The 19,619-nt window shown below is 37.5% G+C and overlaps 2 protein-coding genes across 4 annotated transcripts; both read right to left on the bottom strand.

Moving 5' to 3' along the window:
• Positions 1-8,642: 8,642 nt before the first annotated feature.
• On the bottom strand, positions 8,643-13,519 carry asb13a.2 (ankyrin repeat and SOCS box containing 13a, tandem duplicate 2). Its single transcript, XM_027151111.2, has 6 exons — positions 13,333-13,519; positions 12,536-12,723; positions 11,832-11,988; positions 11,616-11,750; positions 11,135-11,326; positions 8,643-9,454 (listed from the first exon to the last, which is right to left on the bottom strand). The coding sequence occupies exons 1-6, from the start codon at positions 13,391-13,393 to the stop codon at positions 9,327-9,329; spliced, it is 861 nt and encodes a 286-aa protein (XP_027006912.1). The 5' UTR covers positions 13,394-13,519; the 3' UTR covers positions 8,643-9,326.
• Positions 13,520-14,478: 959 nt separating this feature from the next.
• Positions 14,479-19,017, bottom strand: asb13a.1 (ankyrin repeat and SOCS box containing 13a, tandem duplicate 1). 3 transcript variants are annotated; one of them, XM_027151229.2, is made up of 6 exons: positions 18,732-19,017; positions 17,641-17,828; positions 16,886-17,042; positions 16,525-16,659; positions 15,625-15,816; positions 14,479-15,127 (listed from the first exon to the last, which is right to left on the bottom strand). In XM_027151229.2, the coding sequence occupies exons 1-6, from the start codon at positions 18,769-18,771 to the stop codon at positions 14,994-14,996; spliced, it is 846 nt and encodes a 281-aa protein (XP_027007030.2). In that variant the 5' UTR covers positions 18,772-19,017; the 3' UTR covers positions 14,479-14,993. The 3 variants fall into 3 exon arrangements, with proteins under 3 accessions (XP_027007030.2, XP_027007029.2, XP_027007028.2); XM_027151228.2 differs by having other exon boundaries at positions 14,484-15,130; XM_027151227.2 differs by having other exon boundaries at positions 14,503-15,150.
• Between the last annotated feature and the right edge of the window lie 602 nt (positions 19,018-19,619).

Below are 19,619 nucleotides of genomic sequence, written 5' to 3'. Positions count from 1 at the left end.
TGTCTGGGAAGGAGACAGTTTGGCTGACTACATTTAAACAGACAAAATTTGACTACCGCTCAAAACAGATGTGTTAATAAACACTTATATCACATATTATATCACTTATAACACTTATATTGAATTCTGTTTGGTCCGAAGATGTGACAGGAGCTCTGACATTAGGTCTGGCTGAAAGGGTTATATTACTGCTCATGCATTAATGTTTCTATAGTCAGTGCCTCCAGGATTTTGCAATTTCACAATGTTGTGAATTTTAAAATGCAAAATCAAGCAAAATCAACTTTTCCAAAGTACCACAGGCTTGGGCGAAGACATGTCATGTGACATCATCACCATGCACATTTAAAACAAGCCATCATCAGTTCACATAGGAATGTGAATTAAACTCATTCGTTCATTTTCTATCGATTTATCCGAACTCCTCGGGTCACGGGGAGCCTGTGCCTATCTCAGGACAATTCTACGGACAATTTTTCCAGAGATGCCGATCAACATACCATGCATGTCTTTGGACCGGGGAGGAAACCGGAGTACCCGGAGGAAACCCCTGAGACACGAGGAGAACATGCAAACTCCGGAGGCGGATGCGGGAATCGAACCCCCAACCCTGGAGGTGTGAGGCAAACATGCTAACCACTCAAAAATGAGTTTAAAAAAAGGAAGACAGCAACCATCCCAAGAAGTAAATAAATAAATCAGCGAAATCCCGGAGAGACGTCACAGTAACAGTTTACACAGGGACTTGTATGGTGGATGTGACTCATAAACAACTATTAAAGAGTGTGGAATTGCTGAAGCTATGAGTTTCTTTAGTTTTTGGAAGAAGTCTCCAGTATCGGCACTTCATAACAGCCTTATAACAGATTTAAAATGGGAACGTTTCCAAGAATGGGAGTTTTCTTCACTCATCTTGTCCATTAAATGAGAAAATTTGAAATTGTTATGCTTTGGGTGTTTTGAAAAAAGTGTCTAGTGGTTACGAATTGAGGTAACAGAAAGGTGTATATCCTATCAGTACAAGATCAAGAGTCTGAATCCAGACAATGCCACAAGCATCCATGGCTGGTAGCCAAAGTAGCAAAATTGGCAGTGTTCTCTGGGTGGAAGGACTGGCTTAACGGCTCTTCCCTGTCAATCACAGTGACACGAGCCAATAGTGGGTGCTCATGTATGTAGAAGTAGTATCCATTTGTGGCCAAATGGTTAGAGAGTTTGACTCCCAACCTTAAGGTTGTGGGTTCGAGTCTCGGGCCGGCAATACCACGACTGAGGTGCCCTTGAGCAAGGCACCGAATCCCCCCAACTGCTCCTCGGGTGCCGCAGCATAAATGGCTGCCCACTGCTCCGGGTGTGTGTTCACGGTGTGTGTGTGTGTTCACTGCTGTGTGTGTGTTCACTGCTATGTGTGCACTATGGATGGGTTAAACGCAGAGAACGAATTCTGAGTATGGGTCACTCGAAAGATTCACACACAATTACACGTTCTTAATTCCATTTATGAGGACCATCCACCATACAAGCATACGATACAATAGAACACACACATATATATGATTAAACACCTCCTACTCAATCGTTTTTGTGAATTCATCAGGATCTAAACCTAGACCATTTCTTTTAGCTTTGCAGCAAAATAAACTTCTAAACGTCTTTCCATGTGTAGTGTTGAGTCGAAACATCTGTTTCTCATTGGATGGATAGGGGAGTCACTCAGCACTAAAGCCGGAAAGCAGAACATCGCAGAACTGAAATCCACTTTATCTTCGCTTTCAGAAAGATCCCATCTTCTCTTCCCTAATGGCTTCTCAAATCTCTGCTGGTGCCTTCAGGAACCTTGACTCTAAAATACCTGGAAAACGTCCTTCCTTCCTCCATTCGTTAGAGAGATTTAAAGAGGTCTGGAGATTATAGAGATGTTATTTTAACCGGAGGCAAGATACAAGTTAAGAAATGTTGCTTCCCATAAAATATGAATTTCAAATAACTGAACAGAAAGCCTGAATGTTTCTGTGGGACAGAATTTGAAACCTTTAAATACTTTTAAGGGATTTCTTCAAAATCTCATTTTTCAAACCACTTCATTCATCTAACTATACAAACACATGGAAGTGTCCAGGATACATAAAACTTATCAAAATTAAACACATTCTATCAAAATGCCTAAAAGAAATAACCACAAGCTATGAATCTGTTGACATTATCATGGCTGCGTTTCCTTATTTGAGAGTTTAAGTCTTCATAAGCCATTCATAATCACGGCATACATCGTTTTGAGAGCTGACAAGCAACATTCATTCATTTTCTACCGCTTATGCGACCTCTCGGGTCACGGGGAGCCTGTGCCTATCTCAGGTGTCATCGGGCATCAAAGCAGAATACACCCTGGACGGAGTACCAACCCATCGCAGGGCACACACACACTCTCATTCACTCACATACACACACACACACACTACGGACAATTTTCCAGAGATGTCAATCAACCTACCATGCATGTCTTTGGACCGGGGGAGGAAACCGGAGTACCCGGAGGAAACCCCCGAGGCACGGGGAGAACATGCAAACTCCACACACACAAGGCGGAGGCAGGAATCAAACCCGTGCCTATTGTTACTTTATGTTTAATTTACGTCTTAATTTATTTAAACATTATAGTACCTAAATTAATAAAACAATCCATCAGTATATTTTCTCTGTCTCTTTTTATTAACTAGAGTTCACAGTCCAACCTTCTTGTTTTTAATTGACTCCCAATGAGTTAATGAATTCACAGGTCAAAATTCACCTAGATAACCTTAACACAAAAGTGGAACCAACAACCCTGTGTCTTTTTACCTTTAGTGAACTGTCATTTCTGCCAAGTCATATTTTTCATGTTTGGTCAGACTGCTGTTTAGCTTAGAAAGCAGTATGTCTGATATTGCCTTAGCTTGGGGTCAGAAATCCCCAAACGGCTAATCCATAAAAATGGCATCGCTTCTTTAAGAACAAAGCTTTATTACTGTGCTATTTGCTACAACATATAACTTGTTAAACAACTTGCAAGATAAGGATAGGAAATACTGCATAATTCTTTCAGGGTCTCATCACTCTGGATCCAGTTTTAGTATATCATTTCTGCTGAGTTTGAATGTCTATATAAGGGAAGTCAGTACTGATATTGATGAGTAAAAGTGGCACTTGTAAGTTACAGTGATGACACTGTGGTAGAACAGAACACATGTGAGTGTTCCTCAAGAGAAAGCACCCCATGGGGATGTGGTTAAGGTAAGGTATTGGACTTCTGATCGGAAGGTCATGAATTCAAATCCCAGGTGCCACTGCTGGGCCCCCGAGCAAGGCGCTTAACCCGCAATTGCACAATTGTAAGTCACTCTGGATAAGGGTTCTTAAATGCCAGACTTTAATAGAAACCGGGTTGAGAACCTGCACACTGACTAGTTACTTTCTTCAAGTTTCTCATGGTTAAGATAAAAGAAGATAAATAAGTGTTTTTTTGTTTTGTTTTTTCTTGGGAAAATAGGTCCAATTGTGCAATACATTTTCAACAAAAGTATCAGCTTATATAAAAACAAAGTAACAACTCTGCTGCCCCCTAGTGGTGATATCAAAATTGGTTGAAGCAGGTGACCAGTACAACCAAACACGTGGCCAATAGCCAAAAATGTTACGTTTAGTTTAAGTTTTCTTCAGCTTGGCATGCTGGCAGGGGTTCTAAGTAGAACCTACAGCTTGGCAGGGGTTCTAAGTAGAACCTACATGGGAAGCTTATAAATCTGGAATGGCTTGCAAAAGTATTCACCCCTTGAACTCTACATTTCAGTTACAACCTAGAAGTGAAATGACTTAACTGGAGGTATACATCATGAATCTACACAAAAAAGGAACACACACAGATCAACCATAAGATTAAAAGCACTGAGGGGTGAATAACCTAAATTATGTCCTTACAATGGCACCTGTCAAAGGCTGAGATAGTAGACAGCAAGTGAAGTCAGTTGTTATAGTTGATTTATTGATAGCAGGAAAAAAGTGCAAGAATCGCAATAATTTTGAGTGTGATTGATAGATGACTGGGCCATGTCCAAATCAGAAGGTCTTGCTGGATGTTCCCAGTGGTTGGAGGGGTTAGTACCAACCATCAGTGCTCCAAAGAAAGGACAACCAGTGAACCTGCTAAAGTGTAGCAGCACCTGGTGAGCGAAGGCTTCACCATCAGGTCCGATCACAGAGAAGAACTACTGTAGCATAAACTGCTGAAAACTTTAAAGCTGGCTATGATAGAAAGGTGCCACCTTTATACACACACACACACACACACACACACACACACACACACACACACACACACACACACACACACACACACACACACACACACACACACACTCAGAATATCATATGATTCCTAATGGCACACAGTGGCGTCTTTCAGCATGACAATTCTCCCTGTAACACTGAAAAACCCTTTATGCATGGCATTGTATCCCTTGTAGATAAATTCAGTTACTACAGTCATTAAATTACATTTTTAAGCATCGGTCTGTAATGGTTTATTTTCTTAACAACAACAAACATTATACAATCTAATAATCATTTACAAAGTGTGCTTAATGTACAGTGAACATTTTATTTCAGCATTACACGTCAGCACCCTGCAATACAGCTGTTCATTTACCAGCAATGTTTTTTTTTTGTTTTTTTTTACATACGTGCGTCCAATAAACTAACGTATTAAAATACTGAGTTCTCCCTGATAGCTGTTCAGCACCAAAACCAGATTTGCCTCATCTGAAAGAATCCTGTGCTATTTTCATTACTTAATAAAAACTGGTTCAGGAAAACCAACATGCCATACCAACATGCCATGTCCTTTAAAGGTTTATCGAGAAAGATGAAAAAACAGCATTCCACCCATCGCAGCAAATTAGTATTAGTAGGAGTCATTCCAGGGGAGGGTTAGCTGTGTTCATCCCTGTTTTGTACTGGAAGTACTCTGCCCTTCTGAACCCTAGTGTCAGCTCAAGAGGAAAAACATCATTTTGCCCAAATGTTCAGTCAAAGCAAAGAGTCAGGGAGTGGAGTTATTTCTGCTCTGTGGGCTATTTATAGTCTGTTTTATAAGAGAGAAATTCAGAAGTGCCGTGTGGACGTGCAGGCATGAAAAGGATGGAGAGAAGTATGTACGTGATCCAGAAAATATATTCAGATCCAATCAATCTACATTACAGTTACATCTTGACTGTGTTTACTCAACATGATTTTGGTTAATATAGTCAGACAAGAGTTTTAGAAAATTCACACAAGGACCTCATTAATAAATGTTCAGAGGCTAATCAAGTGTTCGTCTGTTGATAAATGCAATCACGTGTAAATTACACGCATATTCATGACATAGCTTCACGAAACTCTATAAAAGGTAATCCTTACAGAACGCAACTGAGGAATGAATGGTGAAAGAGCACCTAAGTGCAACATTCACTGAATCCTAGACATGCAGCTCAGCTCAACTGAAGTGTCGCACACACCAATTCCCTCTTGTATAGGTGCCAATACTTTTCTCCTTATTCCGGCCTATTTTACATATTGCTTTATTTCAAGTCAGCAATGTGTTGCAAACTTTACTTTAACGCGTCCCAAATATTAAGACTTGATGTCAGTAGATAAAGGTTTACATTAATGAGCCTCCTTGGAACAGGCTTTTCATGAACACGCTTCTTGTGCAAATGCACCTGTGAACAATAAATCCAGAATAAAAAAACACTCTAACATCAAACAATCGCTCCAAATAGCTTTTAATAGTCTTGTTTCTTAAAAATGTGCTAAAATAATTGCCACTCTTATTCCTTAAGGAATAAACATGCATGCAAAATATAACATGCAAAATAGAAGAAAAATAAATAAATGGGCGTTAATATACACTGAAAGCCTGAAATTGTTTAAACTTAAAACATATGCGTCTCAAGAGGATGCATAAAAAACAAGGCATGGTGGAGAGGCCAAAACCCTCCAAAAATATCAGAACAGTTCAGAAAATAGCTATTTATTTTCTCCACCTGGTTTCATCAAATGAAATTTCATCAGGCAGCAAAAACATGCACTAGTTAAGAAATCACCCTTATATAAATATATAAACTTTAAATATCACCCAGCGCATGTGTTTACAGTTTTTTTTTGTAAAGGGTGCCAATAATTGTGCACCACTGTATAGAACATTTATTTTCCAATTGCTCTCTTACACCTGGATCAACTCATGAGGGATTTTTAAAGCCTCTACTGAAGCCACTTGAAGCTTAATGAGGAGAAATGGAGATATTTCTGTCCTACTAGTTATTTATAGTGTTTTCTAGTCTTTTTATATCCCACAACATGCATTTTTATCTGTTTACAGTTGCATGTAATGATGTGGAACATCCACAAAATACATTTCTTGTAATCACTTAAGTTAACAGCTATAAACAGCCATTTCCTCACCAGACTCTCATTTTAGTCTTAAAGTTAATAAGAAAAAACTTTTTTTTATAACAAGCCAGTCATCTGTTTGGAAACCTGCCAGTGTGCCATGTTCTCTCTTGGGCCTGCAGATCAAACCAGAAAAGGAAAAAAACAAATAATTTTCTCTGCTCAAAACTAACCAGGGAGGTTTTTGGAGCTATTTCTGTACGGTCTGTTATTTCTGGATGCTTTTCATGTTGTTTATGAGAAAACCAGTTTTGTGGATGTGCAGTGATTACAAAACCTTCTAATGAAAAAAAAAAACTTTTTAATGAAAAAGAATTTCATTAACCTTAAACAAAAAAACAGTCTGATTCAAATAATCAATCATTAATATCACAAAAGCAATTACATTTACGGCATTTAGTAGGCGCCCTTGTCCAAAGCGACTTGCATCTTATATACAATACATTGCTTGGTTGCATTTTATACAACTGAGCAATTATGGGTTAAGGGCCTTGTTCAAGGGCCCAGCAGTGGCAGCTTGGTGGATTTGGAGTTTGAACTCACAACCTTCCAATCTGTAGTCCGACACTTTATACACTAGGCTGACACATTCCAACACCAAATACTGTAAATTATATAAATTATATATACACACATACTTAGAACTCTGCATTATATATATATACGAGAAAAACGAGAGAGATACAGAATTCCAAGTGGGTAAAATTGAGTGTGTCATTTGTAGATAGAAGATGCTTTAAGCAGACCAGACAGATTCAAAAATTAATACAATCACCAATGTTACACAAACATGACAAAAAGCACTTATTTATCCTTTGTACAAGAACTTCCATTTTAATTAATACTATTTTATCAAACTAATAAACAGAAACTGAAAATACTATTGTATGTATACTTAGGATGTAAATACAAATGCACTACAAATACAAATACTGTCCTAAAAAGAATAAATAAATAAATACATTATATATATATATATATATATATATATATATATATATATATATATATATATATATATATATATATACACACACACACATACATACATATATATATACATACATATATATGTATATACATACACAGATTTAAAGATTAACAGATTAAAAATAAAGGAAACATTAGAAATGTCTGCTGCTCAGCATAGAGCAAATTCAAGCATGGAGTAGTAGTAATAGTTAACGCTTCATGTTTATAACTGCGGAAAGGAAAAACAAACAATTTAGAGAGCTAGCGTTAAATCGTGACGCGGTAGCTCTCTACGCTATAATTACCTTATTTTTGCTCCACCCTGGCGGATACTCCTTTAATCATGGTCTGTAATGATACGTAATGGTTTGTAATGGCACATCAACACATGTTTTCAAAAAAATAATAATTTTCTAATCTGTTTTTCATTCACTGTCCCTTGGGTCACAGGCAACAGTTTGGATGGCAATAGATTAGAGCAGATGATTCAGTTTCAGTTATGAGCTTGTAAAATTGTATGAACACAGATTCCACTCCAAGACATATGTCAGAAAGAGCCCCATTAAATTAAATTATTAAGATTAAATTGGGCGAAACCCAATTTAATCTACAAAGAGGAAAAACTGTATAAAATGTTTGAGAAGGATTTGTACTGTGCTTCTTGACAACGATGAACCAGAAGTACTTCATGTAATTTGTCACTGCTACGCTGGAATAAAAAAAACTCCTTCATTAAGAATTTCGCCTTCATCGTTTAATTTTCTTGCAAGCTAATGTTGTAAAATGCAGTAAAAATCCAGGAAATACAATGAATGAATGAATATAGTACAGCAATAAACCGAGCGCTAGTTAGTTCGAGGGTTTTTGCCTAATGATATTTTGTGCAGCATAGTTACCATGCCGACGTTGATTATTTTCCACTAACACCATATCCTGAAGTGTTTTATTCCCTGTAAACTATAACGAATTACTGATTAACATACATGCTATTTAATCCAATGATAGCTAAATGTTAGTTCCTCTTTATTGTTTATGTTACAGCAGCTTTAAACTAGATGCTAAAATAGGTGCAGGTTTATTTAGTCTGTAGAGTATCTCAAATATAAAATATTAAACAGGGTGACAAAACCTTACAGATTTATATATATATATATATATATATATATATATATATATATATATATATATATATATATATATATATATAAAATGAAACCTAAAAACTTCCTGATCCAAAGTTCCTGTTTTTTCTCAGGATTTTTCTCAGCAGGTTAGTTGCTATTTTGTGACCCCAGTGTTATTGTAGTAATGCTAAGAGAAAGACTACAATATACCAGAATGCTAAATTGTGATATGGAAAGAATGTGGAAATTGCTAAAATAGGGCTGCGGCACTGAGTGGGCCTGCAATCTCTCACTCTGAGCGCATCATGGACGTGCTGAACACAGCAAGTTGTCAGGAGTGTGGACTCCCGTTTGGAAACTGTTTCACACAAAGCCACCAGAATCCGCTTCAGACTGGTCGAGTGTTGTTCGAGGTACTCGGCTGTAGTCAAGGGAACTAATGTACTGCCACTTCTGAGTGTCACGGATCACATTCAGAGAAAGTTCCTGAGTGCAGGCAGCTGGAACAATAACATATTTCTCAGTCCTCTGGCTTTCATTACTAAACATCTTTGAGGATGTCTTAAGTGCTGTGCTTTAATGTGTTAATTGTGCCGTTGGACTGTTCATTCCAAGACTAAGATGTGCTATAAGCCTTGAGTGTTCAAGTGCTTCAAGAACCTTTTTACAAATAAGATTCAGATAATAAGTATAAGGAAAGGTGCTCAGGTAAGAAATAGAACCTTGTTGAGTCGCATCAGCCCTGAGTGTGTGTATGTGTAGATCTCACAGGTATGAAAGGTAGCAGATGATGAAATTAGGAAGGTTTAGTTTGGTGACAGCCTGAAGCGCTCTAGTGCCCAGGACACGCCTCAGTGTGATACGACTCAGCTGCTGTAGAGTCAGAGGACAACCTGCAGGAAAACACACAGCAGCTGCACATCACAACAGTCGTATTACTGGTATTGAAACGATATGGCTCATTGTGTCTAAAGATACCAGCTCCCGGACAAATTATATGGCAATAGCAATATATTATAATTTTAGGACAAATTATAGAGTTGTTATGAGCAGAGAAAAACAATCAAAATGTTCCTATAGTGTAATGTTTTAATGTGTAAGTGTATGTGTAATGTCAAACGCACTGTGAAGCACTTTGGTCAGCCGTGTGGCTGTTTGTAAATGTGCTATATAAATAAAGCTGAACTTGAACTTGAACTATAGCTCATAAGACACATCTGATGGACTCTAATTTGACCTTGAAATGAAATTCTAATCCTGGAGGTTCACATACCTTTGCCTCTCACAGATATATAATACTGGAACATTTTCCTGAATTAAAAAAAAAAGTATAATATATTTCAAGTGTATATTATGTATAATATATTTGTCTGATTTGTTTGATTGGCTTCTGTATTTGGGGCTTGTGTGAAAATCGAATGATGTTTTGGGTGAAATTTATTCAGAAATCTAGGCATTTCTAAAGGGTTCACCACCTTTCAAGCAATACTGTATATCATATCACTTGTTTGTCTTAAGCCAATATTTCCATTGCTATGACACACATAAGACAATAAGGGTTTCAATGCTCTGTGTTGAACCCTTAAATACAGTTGTAGGAAAATCCTAGTAGGAAAAAAAAACCCTCAGCCAGGTTGCTTTGCCACAGGGGGAAAAAACCCTCATCAAATCTGGGTGGTCAACATCACAGTCCTGAGACTCATCCATCACACACTATTATCTCCAACTCCATTAGCAGTCAATAAATTAAAATGTCACAAATGTTTAGACACATTCACAACAGCATTAGCAGAACACAGCACCTGCCCGAGACAGTTTACATTCTTTAATGATGTTTTAGGGCTTGCGCTGCTAAGATATGGATGCCACAGGACTTCTGAGAGATGTTCCACGAGCTCTTCTTCCATACTCAAAACGGCTTTGTGACCTGATCCCCGTCCTCGTTCTATTTATTCCTGCTCTATTCCAAAACATCCCATTAAGCACCAAGGCTACACACTGGATTCTGTGCTGCCACAAACAACAAGCAGAGCCTTTAACCCAGAACTGCTGTGCAAACACACTTCACATGTTTCTAGGAGTCCTGAGATGCTTTTCTGTAGGCTCTCTAGACTCCCTGCCTTTATTATCTTTTACCATTAAATGGTTTGAACTATCAAAGCAAGAAAGTATTGAACATTAAGCTGTGAGCGTCACCTGGTGGAATTGTCCGGAATTGCTGATTCTGATTGATGAGTTGGCTTAAATAATATCTGTGTATACAAATAGGTGACAAATTAAAGGTTATTAAAAATGATCGCTCCACACACTGCACCACGCTCCCTCAGATGCTCTAGCACTCACTAATCTCTCAGAGCACAAGGAAGGTACATTATATATATATATATAAAGGCAATTTCCAACATGATCCTATAAATGTAAAGTCATATTTGATTTTGTCTCCATTAAAATGTTTATTTTTGCTCCTCTGATTCAAAGCCCTTGACCCAGTGTATTTCAACATAGAAGAAACTATAAAACACAGCCTTTAAAACGGCTTTACTTCCTTTATGTTAAGACAGTGTGTTACTCACTCTCGTAAAGCAGTAGACAGAGAGCAGCTGGTGTATCATGCCTGGTGTAGTCCACAGGTTTCCTCTCATATTTGTCTTTGGCGTAGATGTTTGCCCCGAACTCCACTAGAAGCTTGATTATTTCTGCGTTGTTGGCCTTGGCTGCATGGTGAAGCGCCGTCTCATGAAGGCGTACTGCGTTTACATTTGCTCCTTAAAAAATACACAACATGCAAAACATTAATATATGTCAAAAACATCAATTTCTCAAATTCACATCCCAAAATACAGCTTCTATTTCAGAAATCATGCCACGTTTACTACACAGTGCCCTGAAGGACCTGAGCATTTTCTAATCACATATAAACACAATAGAGAATATTCATATTCACAGCACACGAAAGCCCACAATGCACTGAAAATAAAGAAGAAAAAAGCTCTAGGCTTCTTGTAGGGAGTAGGGAATAGGTACTGGATTGTGGAAACAGCTTTTTGTTTCTACCTGCATTAAGTAGCACCTTGACACACTCCAGGTGCTGGTTAGCGCAGGCTACATGAAGAGGAGTGCCGTTGTACAGATCATAGGTTTCCAGACTCGCACCGTTTGCTATTACGAGCTTTACGCATTCTGCGTTTCCTAGAGGTGTGTGAAGACAACACAAAGATGTCAGGTAATCACTCTATTAGAAGTATGGAGTATGATGACTCTAATCCTCACCTCCTATGCATGCCTCGTGTAGTGGGGAGGTGGTGCGAGAGGTAAGGGCGGTGTTAACATCTGCCCCGTACTCGAGGAGAAGCTGCACGCATTCAGAGCTCCCAGCAGAACAGGCCTCACACAGAGGAGTGCTGCCGTCCACGTTCCTCGCATCTACCTACAGGGCAGTGCCAAAGAAATAAACATTCAAATAGAATATAGTGTGTACTGACTCTCCGTTCATTTATTCATAAGACAGATTATTCTCTAATTTACTCCTGTGTATTCTAGTGTATATCCCACAAACTCATTAAAGGACATTAGGACACACGGGAGAAAGCTCTCTTTGTGGCCTTGTTCTCACTTCACGCTTTGATGATGTCAAGAGTGAATAGCATTTGTGCTCATTTGTGCGAAGACTGTGACATGTGACAGAGTTACTGTTACGAAAATAAATTTTTTTTTCAATAACAGCACAACTTGAAGTTTACCAACAATTACAATTTCTCTCTCTCTACGTCTGAAGAATACATCACTTGAGACTAAAATGGACTTATATTATCTTATAGGTGGATTTTTTTGAAGAGTTTTGTTTCTGAAAAAGTCTTAAATATGTCAATTCGCTCTCAACCATATCTCCTCTCTTAAAATCTGAGAATGATCTAGAAGTTATTAAGAAACCAAGAGTTATCTAGGAAACGTAGGCAGTGTGTGGGGAATGTAACCTGTGCGCCAGCGTCCAGCAGCAGCCTCACACACTGCACCTGTCCACGAATAGCTGCCTCATGGAGAGGAGTGATGGAGTCGACAGCCACGATATTCACTGAAGCCCCACTCTGGATCAGACTCTGCAGATGGGACACCTGGCCTTGATACGCAGCCTTGTGGACCTCTGTCCTTTCTGACCAGAAGCCTAGCAAACACACAGATAGAGAACTAGTTATTTAGTTAGTTATTACTATTAGAGTGCAGGTATCATTTGCACTTAAGACTCCAAGATTTCTGGCTCAACCCTTAGCTTGCATTACCGACAGCGTGGGTTTCCTCAGGGTTCACTGGTACCCTTCAAAAACGTACCAGCAGGTGGACTGGCTACATGAAATTTCTAATGTGTGTGTTTAATGCTCTTTGAATTCCCACATTGTGTTCAGCGTTCCCAGGATGCATCATCATCCTCACCAGGATCTATTACTGAAGATGAATGAATGAATGAATGAATGAATGAATTGTTTTGATATGAATGCATTTAAGACTGTATAGTAAAAAGTAAGAGACTCGGTCAAGATGAGATTATTGACAACAATTCGGATTGTTGTCAAGAGTATTAATAGCTATAAAGATTAATATCATATATTACATTTTATATGATTATATTATATCATGGCTTCATTTCTGGAAGCAATTCGTTTTTAAAAACTCCTTTAGTAAACAAGTCTCACTCTAAATAAAGCAATAACGCAGGAATATCATCATATCTGTCGTCTGTACACATTTAATCTGTAATTTGAGCTTCTGCACATACCGATATCACCAAAAAAATATGGTCTTGCTGCTTCCACCTCCATCACTAGCGTTAAACACATGTACAAGTCATTAGTATAGTGTTATTCGTGTCTGTTCAGAGTGAGTCACAAACAGCTGGAACCAAATTCCTTGTGTGTGTTAGGAGCCGCATAAACACAAGAGCCGTGTTTACAAACGCGGTGTGAGTCACGTGGTAGTGGTTTACTTCCGGGAAATATGGGAGATGTAGTTCAATGTACAGCCGGATGTGTTACTGAGACTACATTTTCAAACAGGCAGCATATAAAAGTAAAAGTTAAATAAAGGTCTCATTCATTATAGCAATATAACCAAACTGTACCTTGAACTATATAATTATAATATATATTTATATATTTCTTTTCTCTTTTTTTTTGCATTAATGTGTGAGTCCATTTTCCATTTTATGTTTATATGTTAAAAATGTACATTTTAATCCCAAAATATTCACTCAAGCCTGAACAAAATCGTCATGTGTGCTTTATTTTCAGTGATATTGTGATCATTTTAAACATACGATTCTGTTAACCAAATTATTATTATTAAATTAAAAATATATTATTATTATTACATTTATAAGTATATTTTTAAATTGACTTTTTACAATTTTAAATTTAATAAAAAATATATATATATAATTTTTTTATTCAATTTTAAAATGTTATAATGCTTTATAGTGCATGTGCACTACTAAAAAACAGTTTGTTCTTGCTAAGTCTCTGCTTAAAACAAACAAAATATCCCAACCCCGTTCCTATCAACCAGTAAAAAAACAGCCACTGTCATTATAGATACCTTTAAATAAGCTTAATATCTTAGCTTTAAATCTTTAAATATCTTAGCTTAGCTTTTATCTCTTTTTTTTTTTTTTTGATAATCAATTTTGAAAATGATGGGGAAAAAAGAAAGACATCTGTATTGTCTTGTTTTCCTTATTTTCTATGATCTTGACTTATGTAATCGCTTTGAAAACACAAGCATTTCATCTAAACCATACATTGAAATTATAATTTACATAAAATTTTTTAGGAAAAATGATAAGCAAAATGGCACCACATTGTTTTTTAGTTGAATGATGAACAACAAATCATTATTTTACAGTTTATCTATCAACAATATTGTTATACATAATAGTTGTTCTGTTGAATATTTTAAATTTTGCAGCTCAAATTGGCTTCAATCTCTGGTTCATTTATTTCAACGTGCCTCATTAATGTATTAAGTTACTTGAAAGACACCAAAAAAGGCAAGATAAATAACCTGCAAGCTGAATAAAAGTCCACAGTTCTACAACAATCTTAGTATTCTAACAAACCGTCTTAAAAAATACAGAAAGCAGTAATGACAAGTTTTCTCATCTTAGGGGACAAAGTCTTTCTGAATCCAGCACTGTTATATCATGTCACAATGCATTTATTAACCACAGAGTTTATATATTACTTATTTATTTGTTATAAAATACAAGACTCTTATTTCCAAAGGATTGAATGTTCTGCACATTATATGAAACAGTTTAATGAATGCACAGTAAGTCAATGATAGCATATTTAAGGACAAGCAGCGGCTGGTCACAGCATGACTATGTTCAGTCGAGCATTTTTTCCCCCTTAAACCTAAAGTAAATTTATCCTCATTATTGCATTAACACAAACTCTCAATGTTTAGCTGTATTTTTCGTAACAAAGGTAACTGATGATGCGTCGTGAGATGTCTAGCTTGGTGATGACCTGGAGCGCTCTGGTGCCCAGGACACGCCTCAGTGTGATACGACACAGCTGTTGTAGAGACAGAGGACAACCTGCAGGAACAAAACTCACACTCATCGCTTAAAAGGACAGTGCGATGTCTTTAAAACTAATCTCTATCCATTACATCTCATTGATAGCCTGTGTGATTAATTTTGACATGCTTCCCTGTCCCTCGTTTGGATGATTAACGGCAGTTCTTGAATTTCAGGAGTTTCATGTGCACTAAATTTGCACTAAAAACTATAAAGTCCTTAGGATTTAAAGCTCAATTTATAACCATTCGTATATATATTTTGCACAAACATTTATTTGCCACCCCAACAACTGCCCCTGGATTTCTATTATATGAGAGACTTGGTGAGTAGGATTTCTCTCTCTCTCTCTCTCTTTTTTTTTTTTTTTTGTGGTCAGTATAAGAAAACATGACATATTCATTAAAATCTTACCTTTGCTACACATGCAGTTAACCAAATGTAAGTTTCCCAATATATTTGATTTGTCACAGGATTTCAATGTATACTTACTCTCATAGTGCTGTAGACAGATGTGAGAAGTGGATCCAGGGCTTGTGTAATCTATCGGTTTGCGTCCCAGGTTGTCCCTGACATTAACGTCTCCACCAAACTCCACCAGTAGCTCGATCAGGTCCTCCCGGCCCACTCTTCCTGCATGGTGCAGAGCCGTCTCATGGAACTTTGTGGCGTTCACGCGGGCGCCTTTAAAAAATATTCCATTTTAAATGTTCTATTAAAAAGGATTACAAAGCAGTTTTATGCATGCATTTATTCCATGCATATTTTATTAATATGACCATTAATCTCTCTAAAGAGAAATAATATATTGCTGTATGTAATTACTGTGGAATAGAAACTTGAAGTTATATATGGGTGCTAATGTTAATGGGGACATTGACTGAAGCTGATGGGAAATGTAGTACAGGCCATTTGAGCCTTACCATGACAATAGTACAAGAGGTTGGTCATGTTATAAATGTTACACCTCTACACTGAATAAAACATGACAAGGAAAAAAATATTAACACTGAGGTGGTGTTATCTTTACTATTCTGATTATGAGCTTAAAAAAGCATAGCTTAAAGTCTTATTATAAAGGAACATCGATGAACCAAGTTAGTTCCTTTATATAACATCTACAGGAAACATCTTACATCTACAAAATTTGTCATGTGGTTGAAAACTGTCCGCACTTGACTGACAGCGCTGACAGCGGAGACTCCTTCCATGAACTGAATTAAAACATCTCCTAAAACATCGCCAGAAAAACTTTCAGAGCTGCTGAATTTATCAAAAATAAATCGACGCACAATTATGACTAACGAGAATATACAGTAGAAATCAATATGTGTAGTGTAACATAACATTCTATAAATAGCCAGTAACTGTACTCATATTTTTCCTTCTCACCTGCATTGAGCAGCTGTAAAGCGCACTCCAGATGTGCTTTAGCGCAGGCGGTGTGCAGCGGTGTCCCAAAGTGGATATCGAAAGCCTCCAGCAGGGCTCCTTTTGATATAATCAGCTTCACACATTCTTGATTACCTGCACCCAATTATCTGAATGAATCAAACACCTCTACCTGCTGCAGACAGTCACCAATACACTCATACTGCACACTTGTACACTAGTATTTCCTGTTACTTTATCCACAAGGTTCCACCAGTGCCTGAATATACATATCTGTAGGTTACACAAGTGGTTATGGCTGCAAATTTATTCAAATTTATTGATCCACCCAACCATTTTATCTGCTCGCTGCACATTTTACCACGTATACAGGCCTCATGCAGAGGGGAAGCAGTAAGGGCCGTGAGAGAGGGATTCACTGAAGCTCCGTGGTCCAGGAGCAGTCTCACACTCTCCACACTGCCAGCTGCACACGCATGGCACAGAGGTGTGCTACCATGAATAGTCCGTACATCCACCTTAAACACAACACACCACAACATACGGAGGTACAGTGTTTTTAGGGCAAATAAATTGTCAAATTGTTATTCATCAACAAGTCAAGTTTATCAGTTGAATCATGAAATGTTGACAAGTTATTCAACTTCATTCATTCATTTTCTTCCGCTTATCCGAACTTCTCGGGTCACGGGGAGCCTGTGCCTATCTCAGGCGTCATCGGGGCATCGAGGCAGGATACACCCTGGACGGAGTGCCAACCCATTGCAGGGCACACACACACACTCTCATTCACTCACACACTACGGACAATTTTCCAGAGATGACGATCAACATACCATGCATGTCTTTGGACCGGGGAGGAAACCGAAGTACCCGGAGGAAACCCCTGAGGCACGGGGAGAACATGCAAACTCCACACACACAAGGCGGAGGCGGGAATCGAACCCCCAACCCTGGAGGTGTGAGGCGAATGTGCTAACCACTAAGCCACTGTGCCCCCGTTATTCATTTTTATTCTGAAATATTTATTTATTTATTTATTATTATTATTATTATTTTTAGATTATTAGATTATAATACAAAGTTTTGCCCCAAAGAATAGAGACAACACTTCACCTGTGCACCTGCATTCAGAAGAACCTGAACACACTCTGGGTGATCCTGTATGCAGGCGTCATGAAGCGGAGTTATGTTGTCGGCTGTCGCAGCATTCACTGAAGCACCTCCATCAACCAGAAGCTGGAGCTTCTCAGCCTGTCCTATAGACGCAGCCTTGTGCACCGGCGTCTGCTCAGACCAGAAGCCTATAGAAAATGTGTAGACCTCATGCTATATTATGTTCTTGCATAATTCATAAATTGGGGTATTGACAAACACGATAGTTAGACAGCAAATGATGGCATCAGAGGTAAAAATGGTTCACATAAGGTGAAGTTAAAAATGTGAGCCAATACTTTTCCAGAACATCACAGTTAAGATTTTTGTGTCATTTGGTATCTGGAATTTTTAGTCTTATTAAAGAAAAAAAAAAAGTGTAGAAATAGGCCAGTAATAGGGCAGTTACCTCGTTTATCAATCGATATTAATGATGTGTTTAAATGTTGAAATAAGATAAACAAACAAATCTTTCAACTGGACTTACTTAAATGTCAGAAATGCTGATTTTTTTTTCATGATCGTGTGCGCATGTTAATTCCCAACACAGCTCATTTAAATGTTTAGCCCCGCCCACAAAACTCCATAAAAGTACAAAAGCACAGAGAGCTGGGAACAAGAAATGAACAATGAAAGTAAAGACTGAAAAGCAGAATTATAAATTATGAACTTCTATTCAATTATATAATAATAATAATAATAATAATAATAATAACAATAATTATTATTATAGTTATTATTATTGTTGTTGTTGTTGTTGTTGTTTACTGCAGTAATCTGTAATTATTATTTTAAAATAAATTATTTAAAAAGAAAATAAATATTTGGACAAAATCTAAATAAATACAACATATAGTCTTCATTAATCATTTAGAGGCAACAGTTATAGAGTTAAATATATTGTTTTATTTCTTTTCCTTCATCCATTAAATATTGTGTTTTTTGTGCCAAAAAGATTAACACCGTTCTTTCTTAAAAAAAAAAAAAAAAAAAAGACTGAACAATCTCACTAAAAACCCCGGAAATTAATAATTTCTTAAAGTCTGACTCACCGAATTCTGCTAAACTCGTCCTCACTGCAGACGAATCCATATTTAATTCGGTGTGTTATTACTGCCAATATTATTATTCACAATGGTACCGTCCGTCACCCCCGCTGAATGGTTTAGTCCCATCAGGTCGCAGCTTCAAACAGCACAAATAATTGACATGTATAAAAGTTATGTATATATTCCTACATACACGCAGCTGTTTATGACTAGGCTTTTAATTTAGATAATGAAAAAACGTATAACTGGAGATCCGACTTGATCGGAATTATGGGTTCTTAAAGTGAAGTCTCAGTGTTTATTTATACCTATAGAAGCATTAGTAAAAACATCAGAATAAAAGTCTTGCTTTTATGCTTGGAGTTGAATGCTTCAACTCCATGCGTATAAATATTAGTTTCCTTAATTTGTTTTAGAATTAAGATACAATCAGGTGTGTGTGTGTGTGTGTGTGTATTATTATTATTATTATTTTTTAATTGCAACTTTGTTATTGATTGTCCTAATTTTAAGGGATATACAAAACAACTTTGTTATTGATTGTCCTAATTTTAAGGGATATACAAAAAGGTTATAACAATCTTCACAAACTAACTTTAAACCTTAACCTACAAAAGCATTAATACATGGATCGATTTTATGTCCAAATACTAGAGACATGCATCACCAGGAACCAACCGTTATAGGCCGAAAGTACGTTTTAGGGGAAGTCGTTTTAGGGGAAGTCGTGGCCTAATGGTTAGAGAGTCTGACTCTTAACGCTACGGTTGTGGGTTCGAATCTCGGGCCATGCCTTGAGCAAGGTACCGACCCCCCCCCAGCTGCTCCCCGGGCGCCGCAGCATAAATGGCTGCTCCGGGTGTGTGTTCATGGTGTGTGTGCACTTTGGAT

Source organism: Tachysurus fulvidraco, chromosome 19 (genome assembly GCF_022655615.1).
Source record: "Tachysurus fulvidraco isolate hzauxx_2018 chromosome 19, HZAU_PFXX_2.0, whole genome shotgun sequence".
NCBI classification, from domain to species: domain Eukaryota; kingdom Metazoa; phylum Chordata; class Actinopteri; order Siluriformes; family Bagridae; genus Tachysurus; species Tachysurus fulvidraco.
This window is presented reverse-complemented; position numbering and strand designations above follow the sequence as displayed.

Excerpts from the sequence above, each read along its gene's own strand:
- asb13a.2 (XM_027151111.2), bottom strand. The coding sequence starts at position 13,393 with ATGTGTTTAACGCTAGTGATGGAGGTGGAAGCAGCAAGACCATATTTT. Across the intron at positions 12,724-13,332 it reads ATATTTTTTTGGTGATATCG|GCTTCTGGTCAGAAAGGACA; the intron begins GTATGTGCAGAA and ends TGTGTTTGCTAG. Across the intron at positions 11,989-12,535 it reads TGCTGGACGCTGGCGCACAG|GTAGATGCGAGGAACGTGGA; the intron begins GTTACATTCCCC and ends ACTGCCCTGTAG.
- asb13a.1 (XM_027151228.2), bottom strand. The coding sequence starts at position 18,771 with ATGGATTCGTCTGCAGTGAGGACGAGTTTAGCAGAATTCG. Across the intron at positions 16,660-16,885 it reads GCATGAGGCCTGTATACGTG|GTAATCAAGAATGTGTGAAG; the intron begins GTAAAATGTGCA and ends AATTGGGTGCAG. Across the intron at positions 15,817-16,524 it reads TTTACAGCTGCTCAATGCAG|GCGCCCGCGTGAACGCCACA; the intron begins GTGAGAAGGAAA and ends TATTTTTTAAAG.